Source organism: Paralichthys olivaceus, chromosome 15 (genome assembly GCF_024713975.1).
Source record: "Paralichthys olivaceus isolate ysfri-2021 chromosome 15, ASM2471397v2, whole genome shotgun sequence".
Lineage (NCBI taxonomy): Eukaryota > Metazoa > Chordata > Actinopteri > Pleuronectiformes > Paralichthyidae > Paralichthys > Paralichthys olivaceus.
Window position 1 is genome coordinate 23,039,418 of NC_091107.1, and position 17,404 is coordinate 23,056,821.

General features: G+C 39.1%; 1 protein-coding gene across 3 annotated transcripts in view; it reads right to left on the bottom strand.

The window, feature by feature from the left end:
• Positions 1 to 17,404, bottom strand: part of cblb (Cbl proto-oncogene B, E3 ubiquitin protein ligase) — a 48,419-nt gene that overhangs the window by 4,376 nt on the left and 26,639 nt on the right. Inside the window, exons 7-18 of one of the 3 annotated variants that reach the window (XM_069539740.1) lie at positions 16,180 to 16,317; positions 13,589 to 13,676; positions 12,844 to 12,975; positions 9,959 to 10,159; positions 9,026 to 9,220; positions 7,268 to 7,636; positions 5,187 to 5,278; positions 2,147 to 2,281; positions 1,976 to 2,040; positions 1,653 to 1,766; positions 727 to 912; positions 409 to 516 (exon numbers count right to left, since the gene is read on the bottom strand). In XM_069539740.1, coding sequence (XP_069395841.1) covers positions 409 to 516; positions 727 to 912; positions 1,653 to 1,766; positions 1,976 to 2,040; positions 2,147 to 2,281; positions 5,187 to 5,278; positions 7,268 to 7,636; positions 9,026 to 9,220; positions 9,959 to 10,159; positions 12,844 to 12,975; positions 13,589 to 13,676; positions 16,180 to 16,317 — 1,823 coding nt within the window. Of the gene's footprint in view, positions 1 to 399; positions 517 to 726; positions 913 to 1,652; positions 1,767 to 1,975; positions 2,041 to 2,146; positions 2,282 to 5,186; positions 5,279 to 7,267; positions 7,637 to 9,025; positions 9,221 to 9,958; positions 10,160 to 12,843; positions 12,976 to 13,588; positions 13,677 to 16,179; positions 16,318 to 17,404 lie in introns of all 3 variants that reach the window. The other 2 variants (XM_069539739.1, XM_069539741.1) reach the window with 2 other exon arrangements.

Consider the following 17,404-nt stretch of genomic DNA (forward strand, 5'->3'; position numbering starts at 1 on the left):
AGACCTCTGTCATTAGTTACTGTCTCAGACACAGTCTGCCTACTTCAAGGGAAACAGGGGAAACAGGCACAAAGCAAGTCCTGCATCATCAGTGAAGCTGCTTCAGGCTTCCTGTTCATGTTGTTCATGTTTATAAGAGTCTCCAGGCCCATGAACGCTTCTTTGGTTTCATAAAGTTCAAAGGTTCATACTTAATCCAGACCTTAATTATTGGAGGACATGATTTTGATATTTTTTGGTCTTATGTTGATAACGTGAAATGACTGAGGCACTCATAGCTATAATACAACTATATGTAATAGTAATATGTAATCTGTTTTTGTAGAAATTACATCCTTATCAAGACCTGTGTGAATTTCTCCATGTACTTATTTGCAGGGGGAGGGGATATTACTCTACCTTGACTACCTGGTAAATGGTCGTATTCAAGGCAGCCTCTGGAGCCTTTAACATTTTCTGTGTGTCGTCTGACTGGAGGCAGGGGAGCAGCACTGTTCAGCATGTCAAACACTGTGTCTAGACCACAGATGACACAGACAAAGTCAGGTAAACAACCTAGATGCTTATCTATCAGTCAACAAAGTAATGCAGTAAATTATGTGTGTTCAATTTCCTACAATTCCTTGAGCATAATACAAACAGAAAAATCTAAAATTAGCATAACACTGTGGGAGATGCACCACCTTTATCACTTTGAAACTGTTATTGAAATGTTTGTTTGCTCACCGGGGGTTAACAGTAAATGCTCATGTCCGGAGGAGGGCCGGTGTGGACGTGCGATGACAGAGGAAGAGGTGGAGGAGTTGCAGGATGAGGACGGCAGAGATGTGAAGAGGTCAGTAAAGCTGTGTCGCGCGGGCGGAGAAGGGGGAGGCTGGGATGGAGGGCGACTGTTGAAGGGGTCTTCTAATGCTGAAACACAACAGGGGACACCAACAACACTGAGTTATCTGCTCTGCCTTGATTGATGCGTATTCCATGAGGACCCAGGCAGCTGACTATGAAATCGGAGCCGCATACTGAAGAGGGACTGGCATTCTGTCTTTTAGAGAGAGGCCAAACGAGGACTAGAACAGGTTTGTAGTGGGTTAGGTCGTGTTTAGGTTTTAAATACTTACCCATGTACGTCAAGTGTATGACTCGTATGCTAAACTACAGAGTCTACACACTACACAATCTGAACTGGTGTCACTAGGCCTTCATCTGAAGCCTACTTCTGTTTGTTGACAGCATTAGTGTCTATCACAGCTGCCATATCCAGCTGTGGCTCATGTTGCACAGTGTTCTTTCATTCTATTCAAAATTAGAACCATATGAGTTACTAATAGAAGGATGGTCACAAATCATCATGTATGCCATGTATGAGCAGTATATGATTTCATTATCATTAACACTTCAATTAAAGTTATAAACAGATTTTATTATCTTCTAATAATCTTCAGGATAATGTTCATAGGAAATAGTCAGGGATACAAGTTTGGCAGTGGGAGATATAAGGCTAGAGAGACATTTCACAGTAAGACATGTCTGAAGGACACACACAGAGTAGACAGGATGAGACAGACAGAATATGTCAACAGAGGAGGCTATGACAGTGGGGGAGCTGAGGCTGGATGGGGCAGGTGAGGGTGGTATGTGTTGGGTTGAGCTACCTTGGGGGGGCAGCAGAATGTCATAGTTGGAGGGTGACTGGCTGGTGTTGAAGGGGCAGAGAGCAGTATTTGCTGCCCCTGGGACCAACTCCCTGACTGATTCTGAGTGTCTACCTGAGGAACACAAGCACAGTTCAGCAGAGAGTATATAAATATATATATATATATATATATATGTTTTTAAACTCAATAGTGTTTTAAAGAATGATATGGGTCATATTCACCTGCTCATTACAACAGTAATTACATCAGATAGTCAGGTCAGTGATGTCATATCATGGTTATAATATGTAATGATCATCTCTGCTGGTTTCAGGACTTACCAGTCTCAGGGAACTGCTGCTTCTTCTCCTCATTGGACAGCTCTGTGGAGCCATTCTCCAAGTGCCTGAATAACAGAGGAAATGTCTTTGGTTCACAGCAGACTTATTAAGCTTTGAAACCACCATTGCTGCATCACCATGGTAACATAAATACTGTGAGGAGGTCAGTACCTGCTGGGTACAGAGATGCAGATTGGAGCCTGGTTCAGACAGAGGTTGGATGAAGGGATTTGATAGTCATCCCCCAGCCTCTCCATCGCCCTCTGCTGTCTTTCTTGCACAGGACTACTAAAAGGGTTGGAGGCTCTGTAAGGAAGCGTTCCATTAGTGTCAATCATACAGTTCTATTGAACTACAATCACTGAGATTTGCACAGGTCTATTAGGAGGAGGATGGCAATCATGCAACAACAACAAAATGCAAAACACATTTTTCGTTAGCTTTGTTAATGTTAATTTGTTATTTTACATTAAAACCTAAAGCATAAAACAATGGTAAATGGTCTGTATTCATATAGAGCTTCTCTAGTCTTGATGACCACTCAAAGCACTTTACACTATAGTTTTAATGCCATTCACCCATTCACACACACATTCACACAGTGCATTTATGGGCAGCACTTTTTTCTATTAGGGACAAATCGGGATATAATATCTTGCCCAAGGACACTTTGGCATGTGGGATGGGAAAGACCGGGATCAAACCACCTTTTTGTTCGAGGACAAAGCCACAGCCGCCCCCTGTCAACCGAGTCAGTGTCTTACTGCCAATACATACAGTATGTGCCCTCTGACTTTTTCATATATATAAAATATATATATATATATATATATGTATAAAAGTAGAGGAATGGTTTCCAACTTGAATCAGACCTACTGGTTGTGCTTGCTTTACCTTTACAACAGCAAGCTCAAATGACTGAAATACATCTAGTGTTTTGTCCTGCACAGCAAGAGGCTATTTATTTATCTAAGCTGTTTCCACTCAGACACAAAGTGAAAGGACCACATTTAAAATTCGGTGTTTGTGTACTCAGCAGTATAACTTGAACCTGCTAACTTGAGAGACTACAAGTTCACAACCACAATTTTAAGGCAGGTTATTGATAATAAGCTGGAAAAGGATGCATTATTGTTATTTATGGTTTATCTATTTTTATTCAAGTCTCACTTAAGGTGCTTTACAGTACAGTTTTGCATTCACCCATTCAAACAAACATTCACCCAGTGCATCTATCATTTCTCTATCATACATCACTTATTCACTGCCAGCAACTTACGGTTCATTATTTTGCACAAGGACACTTCCGCTGCTCTTGTACAGATGTCTTTGTGAGGACCATTTCAAGCCTACAACCGAGGACATTTGACCCACCTTTAATGAACTGTTTGGGGGTTAAGACTTGGTTTTAAAGTTAGGGTTAGCCATTTAGTTGTGATGGTTAAAGATAGGGTAAGGGGTTAGGGAATGCATTATGCCTATGAGTGTCCTCATTAAAACAGAAGTACAAATGTGTGTGTGTGTGTGTTTTTCGTTACTGTCGAGGAACCACTGAGAAAAACAGTGAGGAGGTTGTGAATGTGCATGAAATTCTATGACAATTAATCAGGAAACAGATCATGGCTTTAGACTCTGCAATGCCACAAAAAGGAACACAGTTTACAGTCTACAGACTATAGACTTTTAACTGGATCGTGAAAATACGCAGCACCAATTATCAACTGCCTCTACCCTGTTAGCTGAGTTTACCTTCTGTGTGTTACAGTAAAATCTTATTGTTCTGCTCAGTTACAAAGTACACCTACTGCTGCATCTTATGCAGATATTAAACAAGGCCACAATGAAGGAACTGTTTCACTTGAATGATGCAGGGATGTATAGCCAATCAATTACAAGATCACTTTCGCAGCTGTGTTTCCAATGTGCTCTGTTCGTCTGATAGCACAGACACATTCACTACACACGCTCTCACACTATATGACAACTACAGTTGTACTCATGGTACAGACGCAGTGTTACAGAAGATGTAATTAAAAACTATCAATCGCTCGCTTCTGTACCAGCTAACGCTGTTGGTTTTAATGTTTCTGATGAAGTGGATCAATAATCTGGCTTCAAATCACCTCCTTAAGTTTGCATTGCCACATATCCAATATGTTCATACGCAAGGGTTGAAGTTTGCATACAAGTGCGCGCAATCTCACGTCAAGTTTGTTTTTATAAATCTCAATGTTTGCGTGAGAGGTGGAGTATGCACAAAATGGGGTCTGAAAGATGCTTATACAAGGCCCCAGAGCTTCTGGTGATGAATGGAATCAATCTTTATATCTTTATATACTTTTCAATACTAATAATAATAATGTGTGTGTGTGCTGCTCTAACAATAACAATGTTTTACAACACTAAATTGTTTTCAGTAGAACCAGAGCTTCCTCTTTCAGCTCAAGCTTTATCAGAAATGGCTGCTCCATCCCCAGTCTCACTACTACCAGATACACAGAAACATCTAATCCAATTCTAGCTGCAGCTAAAAGGCTATTAGATGTTGAGCCATCATTTTTAAAGCTGTTTCTAACAGGACTTTTCCCTAAGGCTACGAGACCTCACTCATAAAGTCTCAGAGTCTAAAACCATAGAGAAAAGACAGGAACAGTTTAAGAAGGCATGGCTATTGACTAAAGAGAATTTCTAACTGTAATCTCATCAGGTTCATGTTTGTATAGGGCTGTGTTCAGACCTGATATTAACATCCATCCTGAGTGATTTAATTTCAAGTTGACAGCTCTAAGTACAAAGTGTTAACTCATTCAAGATGCATTGAGGACGCATTTGAGATCTGATCACTCAGACCACATTTGGAGTAGTCTCAACTGCATGTGGCTACAAAACCCATAAGGTGTGTGAATACAACAGATTCACCCAGAATCTCCCATGCCCTGCTCTCTTTCCACCTTTCTCTTTCTCTCCTTTTCTCTCTCTCTCTCTCTCACACACACACACACACACACACACACACACACACACACACACACACACACACACACACACACACACACAGAGATCAGACCTTCAGGGAACAATAATTCTGCCACACACTATGATCTTATCTCAATCTTCCAGGATATTTATAGGGAAAATTAGTTCATATCTTGCTGGATAAATGTATATGTGTGTGTGTGTGTCGGTGTGTGTCTGTGTGTGTAATACTTACTTGTGGTTACTGGCAAGTGAGGATTGACTTGGCGACAGCCTTGAGGGAAAGATATCATAGTCATCACTGACTTGCACGCCATTAGAGAAGGGCTACACAGACACACACAAGAGAGAAACAGAAGAATAATAAATAAAATACAAGTGAATATGATGAAGTAAAGTACACTAGACAGAGTAATATGCACCAGATACTGTGTTCCCCCTTAGGAGGGTGGTAGTGAAGTTATTATCCCTTCAAACGGTGCGAGGACAGCAGACTGAATGAAGGTAGTTACAGCAGCTCTACAAGACACTGTCATGTTAGTCATTTATAGCTTCAACTTATACTCCTTTAAAAGGAAGATTGAGGTAAAAGATGTTGTGTGTAAAATATTTGTTCGGTTCAAAAACCGACACATTCTAAATATATGCATTTAGGCTTTCTCCACTCATCAAGCAGCAGTGTTTTGAGAAGTATGAATCACTTTCTGAGACTAGATCTGTTATAATGAAGAAAAAAAAACAGTACAATATATAGCCTTTGTCAAGCTCTGCTCGTAAAAGCAGTAGTGCTGAGAGGTGCAGCATTGGATTGACATTTTCCCATGCCAAGATTATCTGTCTTTGTGATGGAGATGGAGTTAGTCTCCAGATGTGCAATCTTTTGCACAACTGTGTGTGTTAAGTTGACAAAGCTGCTGAAGGAGACAAGTTTTTGACCCAGATTCATGTTTAAAACAGATATTTGATAGAAAGACTACTGATAATAACAACACATTCATTTAGGAAGGACTGGATAGTGCAAAATTCTGAAAATCCTGAAAAATGTGACCTTCAAGAACACTGCAACTATAAACTTATATGCAAAGCGCATTTGTCTCTTTATGGAAGACAAAAGTATGTAAATAAGCACATCTACTTCCATAATGTTACCGAAAGTGACAATGCTCTTCTTCAGCAACTGGAGGCACTTTGTGATCAAAGAGTCTCTTGAGGGAGAGGATGCGTGTGCAAGAGGGTGTGCACTGCACTTTCAATGATGAAGTGGAGACAGCATACAAATTATGCAGACACTCAGTGGTTTTTTCTTTTCCACTCCAGTAAATGCTGCGGCAGTCTCCGGAGGATTTGCTTGGTAACGTATGAGTGGTCATTTCAAACTGTTAAATCAGTTTTTTTTTTTTTTTTTTGCAGAGGTTACATTTATACTTAAATTCCAGCAAAGTCTTTATTTACTCATTAGAGAAAAGGCAGAGAGGACGTTTTACGGCTCGTCTACATAGAGACCTCGTTTTTGGTAAAGCATAAGCATGAGTAATTCAATTAGGCTTGACTCTTTTGTGAATTTCAACAAACAATTAAAACATGTGAATCTTTCTGCTCATGAAACAAGCCGGATGCATAACTCCCTACAAATATGGACAACAGCTATGGCGTTTAAACAGGGCACAGAAGTGTGGACCACGAACCTCTGGTCACCATCTGACAGACAGAAAACTAGTTGAATAAAAATGCTGATGAATACTATAAATCACTTAAGTGCATCAGGTACAAAAAAAAAGGCATAAAGGACAAACATTTAATTACAGACAGACATTTCAAGCTTTGTGCACCATGCTGCTACATAACACCAATTGTTCCACTTTGTTAATAATCTTTAGTTCAGTTTAAGACAACCATGTATAATATGTGCTTAAATGTTTAGTGTTTAAGATTTAGGTGAAAGTGATCTACTGGCAGAATGTTTTCATTAGTCTTTGATCATCTAAATTGTACAAATTGTTGTTTTTTTTTACACTAGAATGAGCCCTTTATGCCTACATTGGGACCATGTCCTCTCTACGGAGGCTGCCATGTTTTTTACAGTAGCCCAGACTGGACAAACTAAACCTTTTGAGTTTTTATGCCAACTGAAGGCTTCCACAGGTTCGCCTTCATGTTTGTAAGGGGATGGTGAGATGAGGGGTATTCAGCTGCAACATACCACTTCGTCACTAGAGGTCACTAAATTCTGAACCTTTAAGAAAGGCACATACATGTAATACAACTAAAACTACTGCAAACTGCCAAAAGCAAAAAACAACCCAACCTTAGCCCTACCTTTGAGCTCTCCTGGTTTCCTGTCCCCTCCATTCTGTGATGTAACCTTCCAAAGCCTGCAGATGGACAACTGAGGGGTCTTCCATTCAGGTGAGAGGGGCCGGCAGGGAGCTGTAGCTGGTGTTCTACTCCAGCCCTGTGGGCATCTGCCAAATGGTTGTCTTTGGTACAGCGTGTCTCAGCGGCCACCTGGGAGTCTGACAGTGCCCCAGTAGAAGAGGACATGGAAGAGGAACTGGGAAGCCAAGAGTGGCGTGACTCAGGAATTGGAGGAGGTCGCTCGGGTGGAGGCGGTGGAGGTGGATCCCTCTGAGGAGGCGGCGGGGCTGGGAGAGGCTTGTCTTGCTTCCTGGACATACCTGGTGAAGACTGCAGAGGTTGAGAGATAAGAGACCAGCTTTAATAACACTAAACCATGTACATTGTTTTTACTGAGGGTGGTTTTGTGGAGGCTTTCAGCACTTTGTGGAAGCTAATGGGTAAGATCCAAATAAAGTCTGAGCTTACTGTAAAAAGATTTTTCCAGGCTTTTCTATCTCTACAGGCTACTGAGAGGAAATTACTCATTACAGTTTCTGGGAAGGGTTGCAATGATTGCAATGATTCTCCTAATCGACAGTTAAGACAAATGCTGTGTGTGTGCATGTGCGTGTTTGGGTGTGTGTGTGTGTGTGTGTGTACAAAACAACTCCAACTTAACACATTAACTGATTTTCATCAACATTGTTGGTATTGGTAATATATTATAATATCAGTAACACACTGTGGAAGGTATGTGTAGAAGATTTACTTTTGGTGCTGATCAGTCCGGCCGACAATTTGTATCGAAAAATATTTAATGATCATTTGAAATGATGTCATGACATCACTATGAACTACAATAATGACTGTTGCTGCTAGTATTAATAACATCTTTACATCCATAATTATCACTCTTCTCTCTCCACCCTAACTGGTCGAGGCAGATGACATTGAGTCTGGTTCTAGAGGTTTCTTCCAGTTAATGAGGGAGGTTTTTTTTCTCTTCACAGTCACTAAAGTGCTGCTCATTGTGGGAACTGTTGAGGTTCTCCATAAATTGTAAGGTCTTGACCTATGTTAAGTGCCTTTAGATAATGTATATTATGACTTGGTGCCGTACAAATACATTTTAATTGAATGGATAAAATATAATGTAAAACATTTTGATCGACTGTATATTTAGATCAACCAATAATTTGTCATCATATGGTATGAAAGCTGTCATTGTCTGGGATATATTCAATGTGCGCATCTGTGTGTAATATTTACTAAGCATACAGCTTTGCCTAACTTTATGTAGAACAAATATTTTGTACATGTGCTGTGTGGTTTTAATTGTGAATTGAAAAGAAAACATTGGTTAAGTGATGAGAGCTCAACAGGTTGCTCCTGCTGTGGCAGCATATTGGTGTGTCCCGGTTCAACTGTCCTGTATCATGATACCGATCAGAAAACCTTCAGAAATTCAACATTTATATTGTGCCTCACTTAATTCCATCAGAGAGCTTCGAGGTCTTGTGCAGCTTCATTGTAGATATGTTTCTTACATGTTTTTTTAAGTACAATATTGTCTTTTCTCTTCTTCTATGCTTTAACAGGCTTTAATGCATTTTCTTTATATACATCCTCTTTGTTTAGTTTAGTATTGTATGTTGTTTTGAGCAAATCTGTGACAGCCATTGGGAGAATATAAACGTAGCCCATTTTTCTCTTTCTCTGGGAAATGCTGTGACTTACCTTCGGAGAGGCAGTGGGACTGGCAGATGGGGAGCGGATGGCACCTTTCTGGATGAGGTCAAGTCGTGGTGGAACAGGAGGAAGGCCAAGGTGCTGGACGCAATGACTGGGTTCCCCTCCATGGGCTTTCCTGTGTTGGCTGACAGGTGAAGAGCTGGGCGACACCATGGGGGAGTTCTGGCGCTCAGTACAGTGCTGAAAAATAGTTCAATTTCTTAAAGTGGTGTTTATGACCAGATCAAAGAGAGGAATTTCTATTATTTACCAAACTGGGCTGTGGACTGACTCTCCTTAACTTTTTATTTCTAAAAGTTAAAAAAATCTGCTTATCAAATTGCTTTTGATTCTTGCATTGTGTAGGATGTTACACTTATGTTTAAGGTTTATCCTATACTTCACTGTAAGTAGGACTAAATCATTTTATTGTCACAGTGTTCAAAATCTCAAGTTTGTAGGTCAATCTTTGAGACAAGGGGTGGGTTGAGAGTTTCCCCTGTGGATAGGGGAGGAGTTGGGGGATTGGGAGGTTGGTTGTAGTCTTTTCAGGTCCCTTGTCCTTTGTTGGACACTATGCTGCCATACCTACATTTGTTTAGAAGTGTTTACCACTAAGTAAGTTAGACAAACTGTTTTGTATTCTTATTCAAGAGAAACAATGGCTCAATCTGTCACAAGTTCATCAATCCTCCACCATTCTTAAGCCCACTCAGTAAATGGTTAAATGGCTCTTGGATCCTTGTGTTAAACTGTGCACCCCAGTTAGAAGAACAATGATACAGTCATTCCTATCCCACTTAATCATACAATGATAACCAAATTGACTATACACATCCAGTTTAAAATAATGGTCTTTTTCACACACAATTAAGTAATGTCATTCTTAGAAAATGGGCAAATCAGAAGTCTTTACAAATCAATAAATCAAATGTTTACCTTCCTAATGTTGGCAAGTCCATTCATGACCAGGCAGTCCTCTCTGTCTTCCTCGTCATCCAGCTCCAGCATGTTGCAGCTGTGCTGGTCCAGGAAGAAGCACTTGGTGCCCTCATTTCGTGGGTCAAAAGGATCCACAATGATGGGCTCTGTGCCTTTGATCTCACAACGGCAAAACGGACAACCTTGACCATCTGATTCCTGCAACAGAGGATGAGAGATTGCATGAAACAATATCTTTCTCTCTCTCTCTCTTCTCTCCGTCTCTCTCACACACACACACACACACACACACACACACACACACACACACACACACACACACACACACACACACACACACACACACACGATAAATTAGGAGACAAACGTTAACCTTGTTAAATTAGCAAAAGTGGATTCAGGCTTGATATTGGCGATACAATGCTAAAATAGTGCTGTTTGTCTTTAGAACAGGTTTTGCCTCAGAAAACCAATACACCAACAATACACATGACCTCACCTCATGACCAACACAGTGTAAGTGCATTTTCTATTCAAACAAAATGGGGAAATGCAAAATGACAACTGCATCGGTCTGAAACTGGTAAAGAAACAAGTGTCTCTTTACACCCATTGTGATTTGTAAACATCAAAAATTTGGATCAGTATGGTTGTTGCTTCACACCGCTGGGATGCACATGGTTAAGATTACGACTTCACCAATTCCTTATCTCTGACTGACTTTTCACGTCATTTGTGAAACGACTAGCAAAGCTGACTGGACACTTGCTCATGTAGATTTTTTCTTAGTTCTTAAACTTGGCCACATGGCAGACGGTGTCAAACTGAGGTCATAAATCAGATAATAAAGGAGGTTTGGGTTTTGAGTGCATCTCTCTCTGCTGACTCAGTGGCTACAATTAAAGGCAGACTATGTTTACAGAGGATAAAGCGGAATTTGTAACAGCCATATAGGGGCATTAATGGAGAAACCACCAAATGTATGCTCGAAACTTGATCTCAATAAGACCCACAGCGACAGACAGCTGAGACAACTATTCTTCAAGGACCCTATTTGAAAACATTACAGAGATCATTCGAATGCAATCTGGGTAACATCATGTAAATTTTATTAACAAAAATATTCATCTTAGAAACAAGGAAAGAGATCCAATCTTGTCTAATATTACTAAACAATAGAACAGTATAGATGGGGGAACAAAAATATCTAAGTAGACAAAAGATGATTGTTTTTAAATTATTATTATTGTATTAGAAAATATAGAGTTTTAGCCTTTAACGTGTTACAATTATGACTTAATACTTTGTGGGTTGAACTAGTTACTACTTGCTAACACTTCATATAATTAGTAGTGAGACACACAAACCACAAAACAAGACACAGAAAAGCAAAGAGAATTATTCTGTGTCCTCACAGCATTGATTTGGGATAAAACTAATAACTAGAACAAGGGAGTCCTCATGTGCTCCCACACTCTGCAGAGATCAATAATTGTCAATAAAGAAACCAGGATATTATAGTGCATAGATCATAGGACAGTTCTGAGTGAGGAGTGTGTTTGTTGCAGCCCTGCTGAGTAATATAAAGGTACAGAAGAAAGTCAGGGAACCACCACTGTGTCAATGACCTGGAATGGATTGGTGCTGGGTTACTCACCATCACATTGGAGGAGGGTTTCCTCTGACTCTGACTCACAATTTCATTGATGATTGATGTGGAGAAAAATACTCACTAGTGTAACTAAGACTAGAAAAGCAATGTGCTATATAAATGCAGTAAAAAAAAAAAAATCACATTTGAATCAGAGTTACACAACTTATAGATCTATTGTTTCAAAACATTTTGGCTGAATTTGAGAGAGAGAGAACATCACTTTGGTTAGCGAAACAGAGAAAGTATTTAATGGTATTATACATTTTAATTTTAATGGCTAAAATGTGTTTAATCTTAATGGTATTATCACTGTAATGTGTATTAATGCTCCTGATTGAGATGACTCAAACAAAAGGCTCATGATAAATGGAAACTATTATAGCTCTGACTGACAGAAAAACAACACTCAACTCGACTTCATGTATAAGCCTGTGCACTCACAGTCTTCTGAATCATTTCCTGGTCCTCCTTCGCTAAAGCTCCACTGCCAAATACATAGATGCAAAATATTGTGCCTCTCTGAGGTTTCTACATTTTTTGGGTTGTGTTTTCTTACTCTTCTTGAGGGTTAAGGGCAGAGGATATTACACCTTGTTAAGCCCTATGAGACAAATTGTGATTTGTGAATATGGGCTATAAAAATAAAATTGGATTGATTGATTGATTGATTGAAAACACAACATTAATATATAATATAGTCAATTTTTTCAGTTTGTCTCTACTTGAAGCTGTTCCATTTAGCAAAGATTGATTTGCATAGCTGGAACACGTTACTAATGTATGTTGATGTTACTAAATGAGATCTGATATGTCTGCTGTTCAGAGGTCTTTATTTTTGAACCATCTGCAACCATCTTGTGATTGCAAGACCAGTTGCTGGTCCATGCAAAGCACCTCATGCATATTAAATTATCCTGCTGACCAATGGGTTTATAGGGTGAATCAGCATCAAGCGAAGAGAAGAATAAGCAAAACTCTCTGACACCGACATCGGGGTGTATGTTAGTGAGGTGATGGGGAAGAAAGACAGATTATTTGGTGGCCACAGTGATGTCATAAAAACACTGCTGGTGCTGATAATACAATGATTGAGAGTGAGTACGATAGAATGGTGCGTGAAATAAAGGGGGGGGGCATCATGTACTGACAGCTGCTTCTTCTTTTGTTTTTAGATGCAAACAAGATCTACTGGTGAAATCACATAATGTAGTGTGGTTCATTTCTTTACCTGCCAAGCTGTCAGACAGGAAGTACACATTAGGTGACCACAAGGTTCGATCTTGACATCTTTGTCGTTCTCAGCACAGATCTTACAAAGCTGGAAGGTGGAGCCCATTTCACAGTAGAGCTCATACTGTTCCTGTTTAGGCAGAGCAAACCTATTATTCATCACCTGATATGAAAATCAAAATATACATATTTGGATTATATTATATTTATTTGAATTGATTGAAATAAAATCTCTGTAAAACAAATCACATGACAATTTCCATTTTACTAATATGTTATATCATCCCCTGTTTGGATGAAGCAATATACACTTCTCCAATTTGGGATTATCTTAAGATAAACATCCTTAAAGAAAATATTCATTAAACATTACACCTGACTGGGTGAACATATCGCTGGCTGTTTTCAAACCGGAAATATGTGCTGTCACTTCTGGGTAGACAATCAAGGTTCAGCCTCACTATGCACAATAATCAGTTTCTGAATAAATCTAAATAAATCAGAAAGCCACACAGTCTTAGAATGATGCATCATCTAATAGCAGATGTTATGCAGTTATATAGCTGTTTTCGACATTCGGAGTTGGGAGTGACTGTAGCTGCAAATCCTTTTTTTTTTTTTAAACACACCCACACATTTTCTTCATGACATTTTCTACACTCAAATGTCATGAAGAAGACTGAGCTACTGGCTTTGTGACACAAAAATTCCATGACTATGTTTTCACAAACACACAAACCCACTTGTGTGACTTTGATGTGATCATGAGGCGTTGGCTCACATAAACCAGTGAGGTCAGGATTATAACTGCGACCATCAGGGAACAAGTAGCTGCAAATAAAGAAAGAAGTGTTAGCGAGACAGCAGATACAGACACACATAAAGGTATTTGATCAAAACATTTGGATCAAGCTCATTTCTTTGGCAATTTCTCTGGGATGCATTTCACTTACTGCACTAAAGGGATTATTATCTCTGACAGTCTAGACATATGAAAAAGTAAACAACATCATATAACAGGATTTAAATGAATTGATTCAAAATACCAATTATAGGAGATGTGCAATTCAAAACTTAAAAAATAAAATAGCATATGCGTTACTGGTACTATATTCGCATTGGATTAAAAAGGAAAACATGGCCGTGAGTGATTTTACCAAACTGCAGAAACTCTTTTTCACTTAAGGTCAATTTTTTATTCATGCAAGCCTTGATATAACCAGAAGGACACGAAAGAGCAACTAATAACTTCACCTCCCCTACAGTTGCTTGGGCCTCTACTTGAACAAAAACAGAGGTGCTTCAAACAGGATCACCACCCTACCACCACCCCTCCTCCGCCCTCCTCTGGACTTCAAAATAAAAAAACTGCAATCTGTGAACAACCTCAGACAAAAGATCCCAAAAAACATCTATTTCAGGCCTGTTTTAATTTTATACATGGCCTGTAGACTGCTTGCAAATCTGGCTGGTATGTGTCTGATGCACAGACACACGCACACGCGCACACACACACACACACACACACACACACACACACACACACACAGCACGGTGAGAGCAGAGATGCTGTAGAGACACAGTGAAGCAAGTGAAGTGATATTGTTGACAACAGTGAAGCAAGTGAAGTGATATTGTTGACAACAGTAACGCTTGTTAGTTTTATAGTTAAAAAATAAAAACCATCTGTTCAACACAGTCCGCAGGTGATATGATTTACATAAACAAAGCTATGTGTTGCTAAGGTAATTAGCAAATTAAAATGGAGATGCTAGTTTGTCATGAACCTGTTTATACTCTCATGAACTCATATACTGTCTGAGAAAAAACAGCCCTCCCCTCTCCATCTCTAACAGTGGAGCCTGTAGACAATCACAGCAGCCGTGGAGAGAGGACAGAGAAGCGACTGATACTGACTTATGTCAGATTATACAAATCATATTTTATGATGTGAAAAGGATGTAATGGAACTTCTTGCATATGATCACCGTGCTTTTACACATCATATACTTATACGTTTATTTGTATAGCACTTAACTAAACAAGGTTACAAAATGCTGCACAAAAATCCATGGCAAAAAATGAATGAACTAATATAAAAAGTATCTAACTAGTTAGATTTAAGGAGCCAAATCATAACATAATAAGGTCAAGACCTTAACAATGATAGAGAAACAACAGTTCCCACAATGAGCAGCACTTTGGCGACTGTGGAGAGACAACACCTCATTAACTAGAAAAAAACTCTAGAACCAGACTCAATGTGGGTGGCCATCTGTCTCGACCGGTTGGGGTGAGCGGATGAAACAGGGAAGAGAGGAGAGGTGGGTGGTAAAGAGGGGTGAGAATTTTCAAACTAATTCAAACACCTACTCTCATAGGCAGTGGAGTCAAAAGCTGTCCTATTTAAGAAACTACATTAAAAAAAAGTGGTTACAATGAAAGTAAGATAAAGTAACACAGTAGTACCAGTAATACGAGACCTACAGTTTGTTTCAGTTAAAATACGGGCAGCAGTATTTGAACAAGTTGCATACGAATTACTAAGGTTTGACTAAGGCACGTACAAAGTGCATAGCAATAATCCAGATGGGAAAAGACAAAGGCATGTAAGCTTTTCTAAGTCAGGGAGAGATAGAACTGATTTAATTTTAGAATTATTTTGTAGATGAAAGCAGCAGGATTTAATGATTTCATGAACATGTTTTAAAATTCAGATGGAAATCCAATGTGACAGCTACATTTTTTGCTGTTGTTTTAATATTGGTTTTAAGGGGACCGATAAATGATAGGAGTTTGCCTGCTCTAGCTGGTGGGGACCAAAGATTATTATTTCAATTTTGTTTGAGTTTAAAAGAAGGAAATTAAGGCCAAATCCTTAATACTTACTTAATGCAAGTTAGGCATTCTGTTAAGACACTCACAAGGCAGACGTTGTCTGGTATAAAAGACAGATTTCAGCATAGAAATGATAGGATATCCCTTTAAAATGGCTGATGACATTTCGTAATGGAAGCATGCACAGCAAAAATAGGATGGGAACAGAACCTTGTGGCACCCCACACATTATTCGTGCCGAGGACGAGATGTTATTTCCAATGGAAACAGAAATTTCGCGATCTGAGAGCTAAGACTTGAATCATCTTAGGGCACTTCCAGATATGCCAACGCACTGTGTTAGTCTATTGATGAGGATGTTATGATCAATGTTGTCAAATGTGGCACTGAGGTCAAGGAGCAGTAATTACGGAGCAATCACCAGCATCGATCATTGCGAACAGAGATTGAGCTTGAAAGGGAGAGTATGTGTTTGAGTGTATGATGGGATACATACAAGCCCTCCCTGTAGCCATCGATGAGGGCCTGGAACAGTGGCTTGTTGTGGGGGATGGTTTGCAGGATGTTCCCATCATTAGTCACATAACCGATGGCCCACTGGCCCAGCCGTGTACAACTCAGTCTGAAGATGTAACTGTAAGAGATGGAGGGAGGACAGATCAATATGGTGTAAAACAATCAATGCATACATTTTTGGATGAAAACTTCTTGAAACTGAAAACACTTATACTTTAAGATTTACTTTCAAGTATAAGTGTTTTCAGATAAATGTAAACTATAACATCCTTATGTAAATTTGTATTTTTACAAGCAGAACTACAAAGGAATCAACTGATACATTTTCATTTTGTGTCTTGCATTTGTTCTTTTTATTCATTGTATTCTTCTGTACATGTTACTTTTGAGATTACGTAAAATGAAATGTGTGAACGACAGGATGGACATGACATGGATCTCATTTAATGTAACAGTGGTACATGTCTTTCCTTTCAACACTTAATTGTATTTGTAAATATTGTTTCATAGAATAGCTGTACCAAGACAATATATTTTTAATAACCCTGAATATAACTTTATTGATCCAATGATGCTGGTTTTGATCAATCAAATATTTATCCATTGCATAGTTCACTTTACCTTTGCAGTCTCATATTAGTAGTACAATAGTACCCAACTTATATACATAAAGTGCTTCATAGTCCACCCAGGAGCTGCTTTTCTTTCAAGTTATGATTTGCTCACTTATCAGATATTGTGTATAGGCTCAAAAACTATCAGTGGATATTTAGTCTTAAAATAAGGTGTAAATGATGCAGTTTTGAGTCCAATATAAATGTCAGGGCTTGCGGACACTTGGATGAGACCACACCAGCTGTATGGAGGCATGTTATGTTTTTTCTGTTATTTTACATTATATTACGTCTGAAGTCTTGGTCACCAGTTACTTCAATTGTATCGGACTCGGCTGCAACAAAGTTTACTTCTGAGACTCCAGAAGTGTTTTGTGGACTCAAACACTTCACCCACCCTTCCATCGGCATAGTGGTGAGTAGATAATGAGTTTCTTTTTTTGGTGAACTATCTCTTTAAGGTTAGGTTCAGGGTTAGGCAAGTACTTACCATAATCATGGAGACATGACCGTGTGTATGTGTGTTTGCGTGCATGTGTGTGCAGAAAATATATTTTTTACACTGACCTTATGTGATCAATATCTATATTG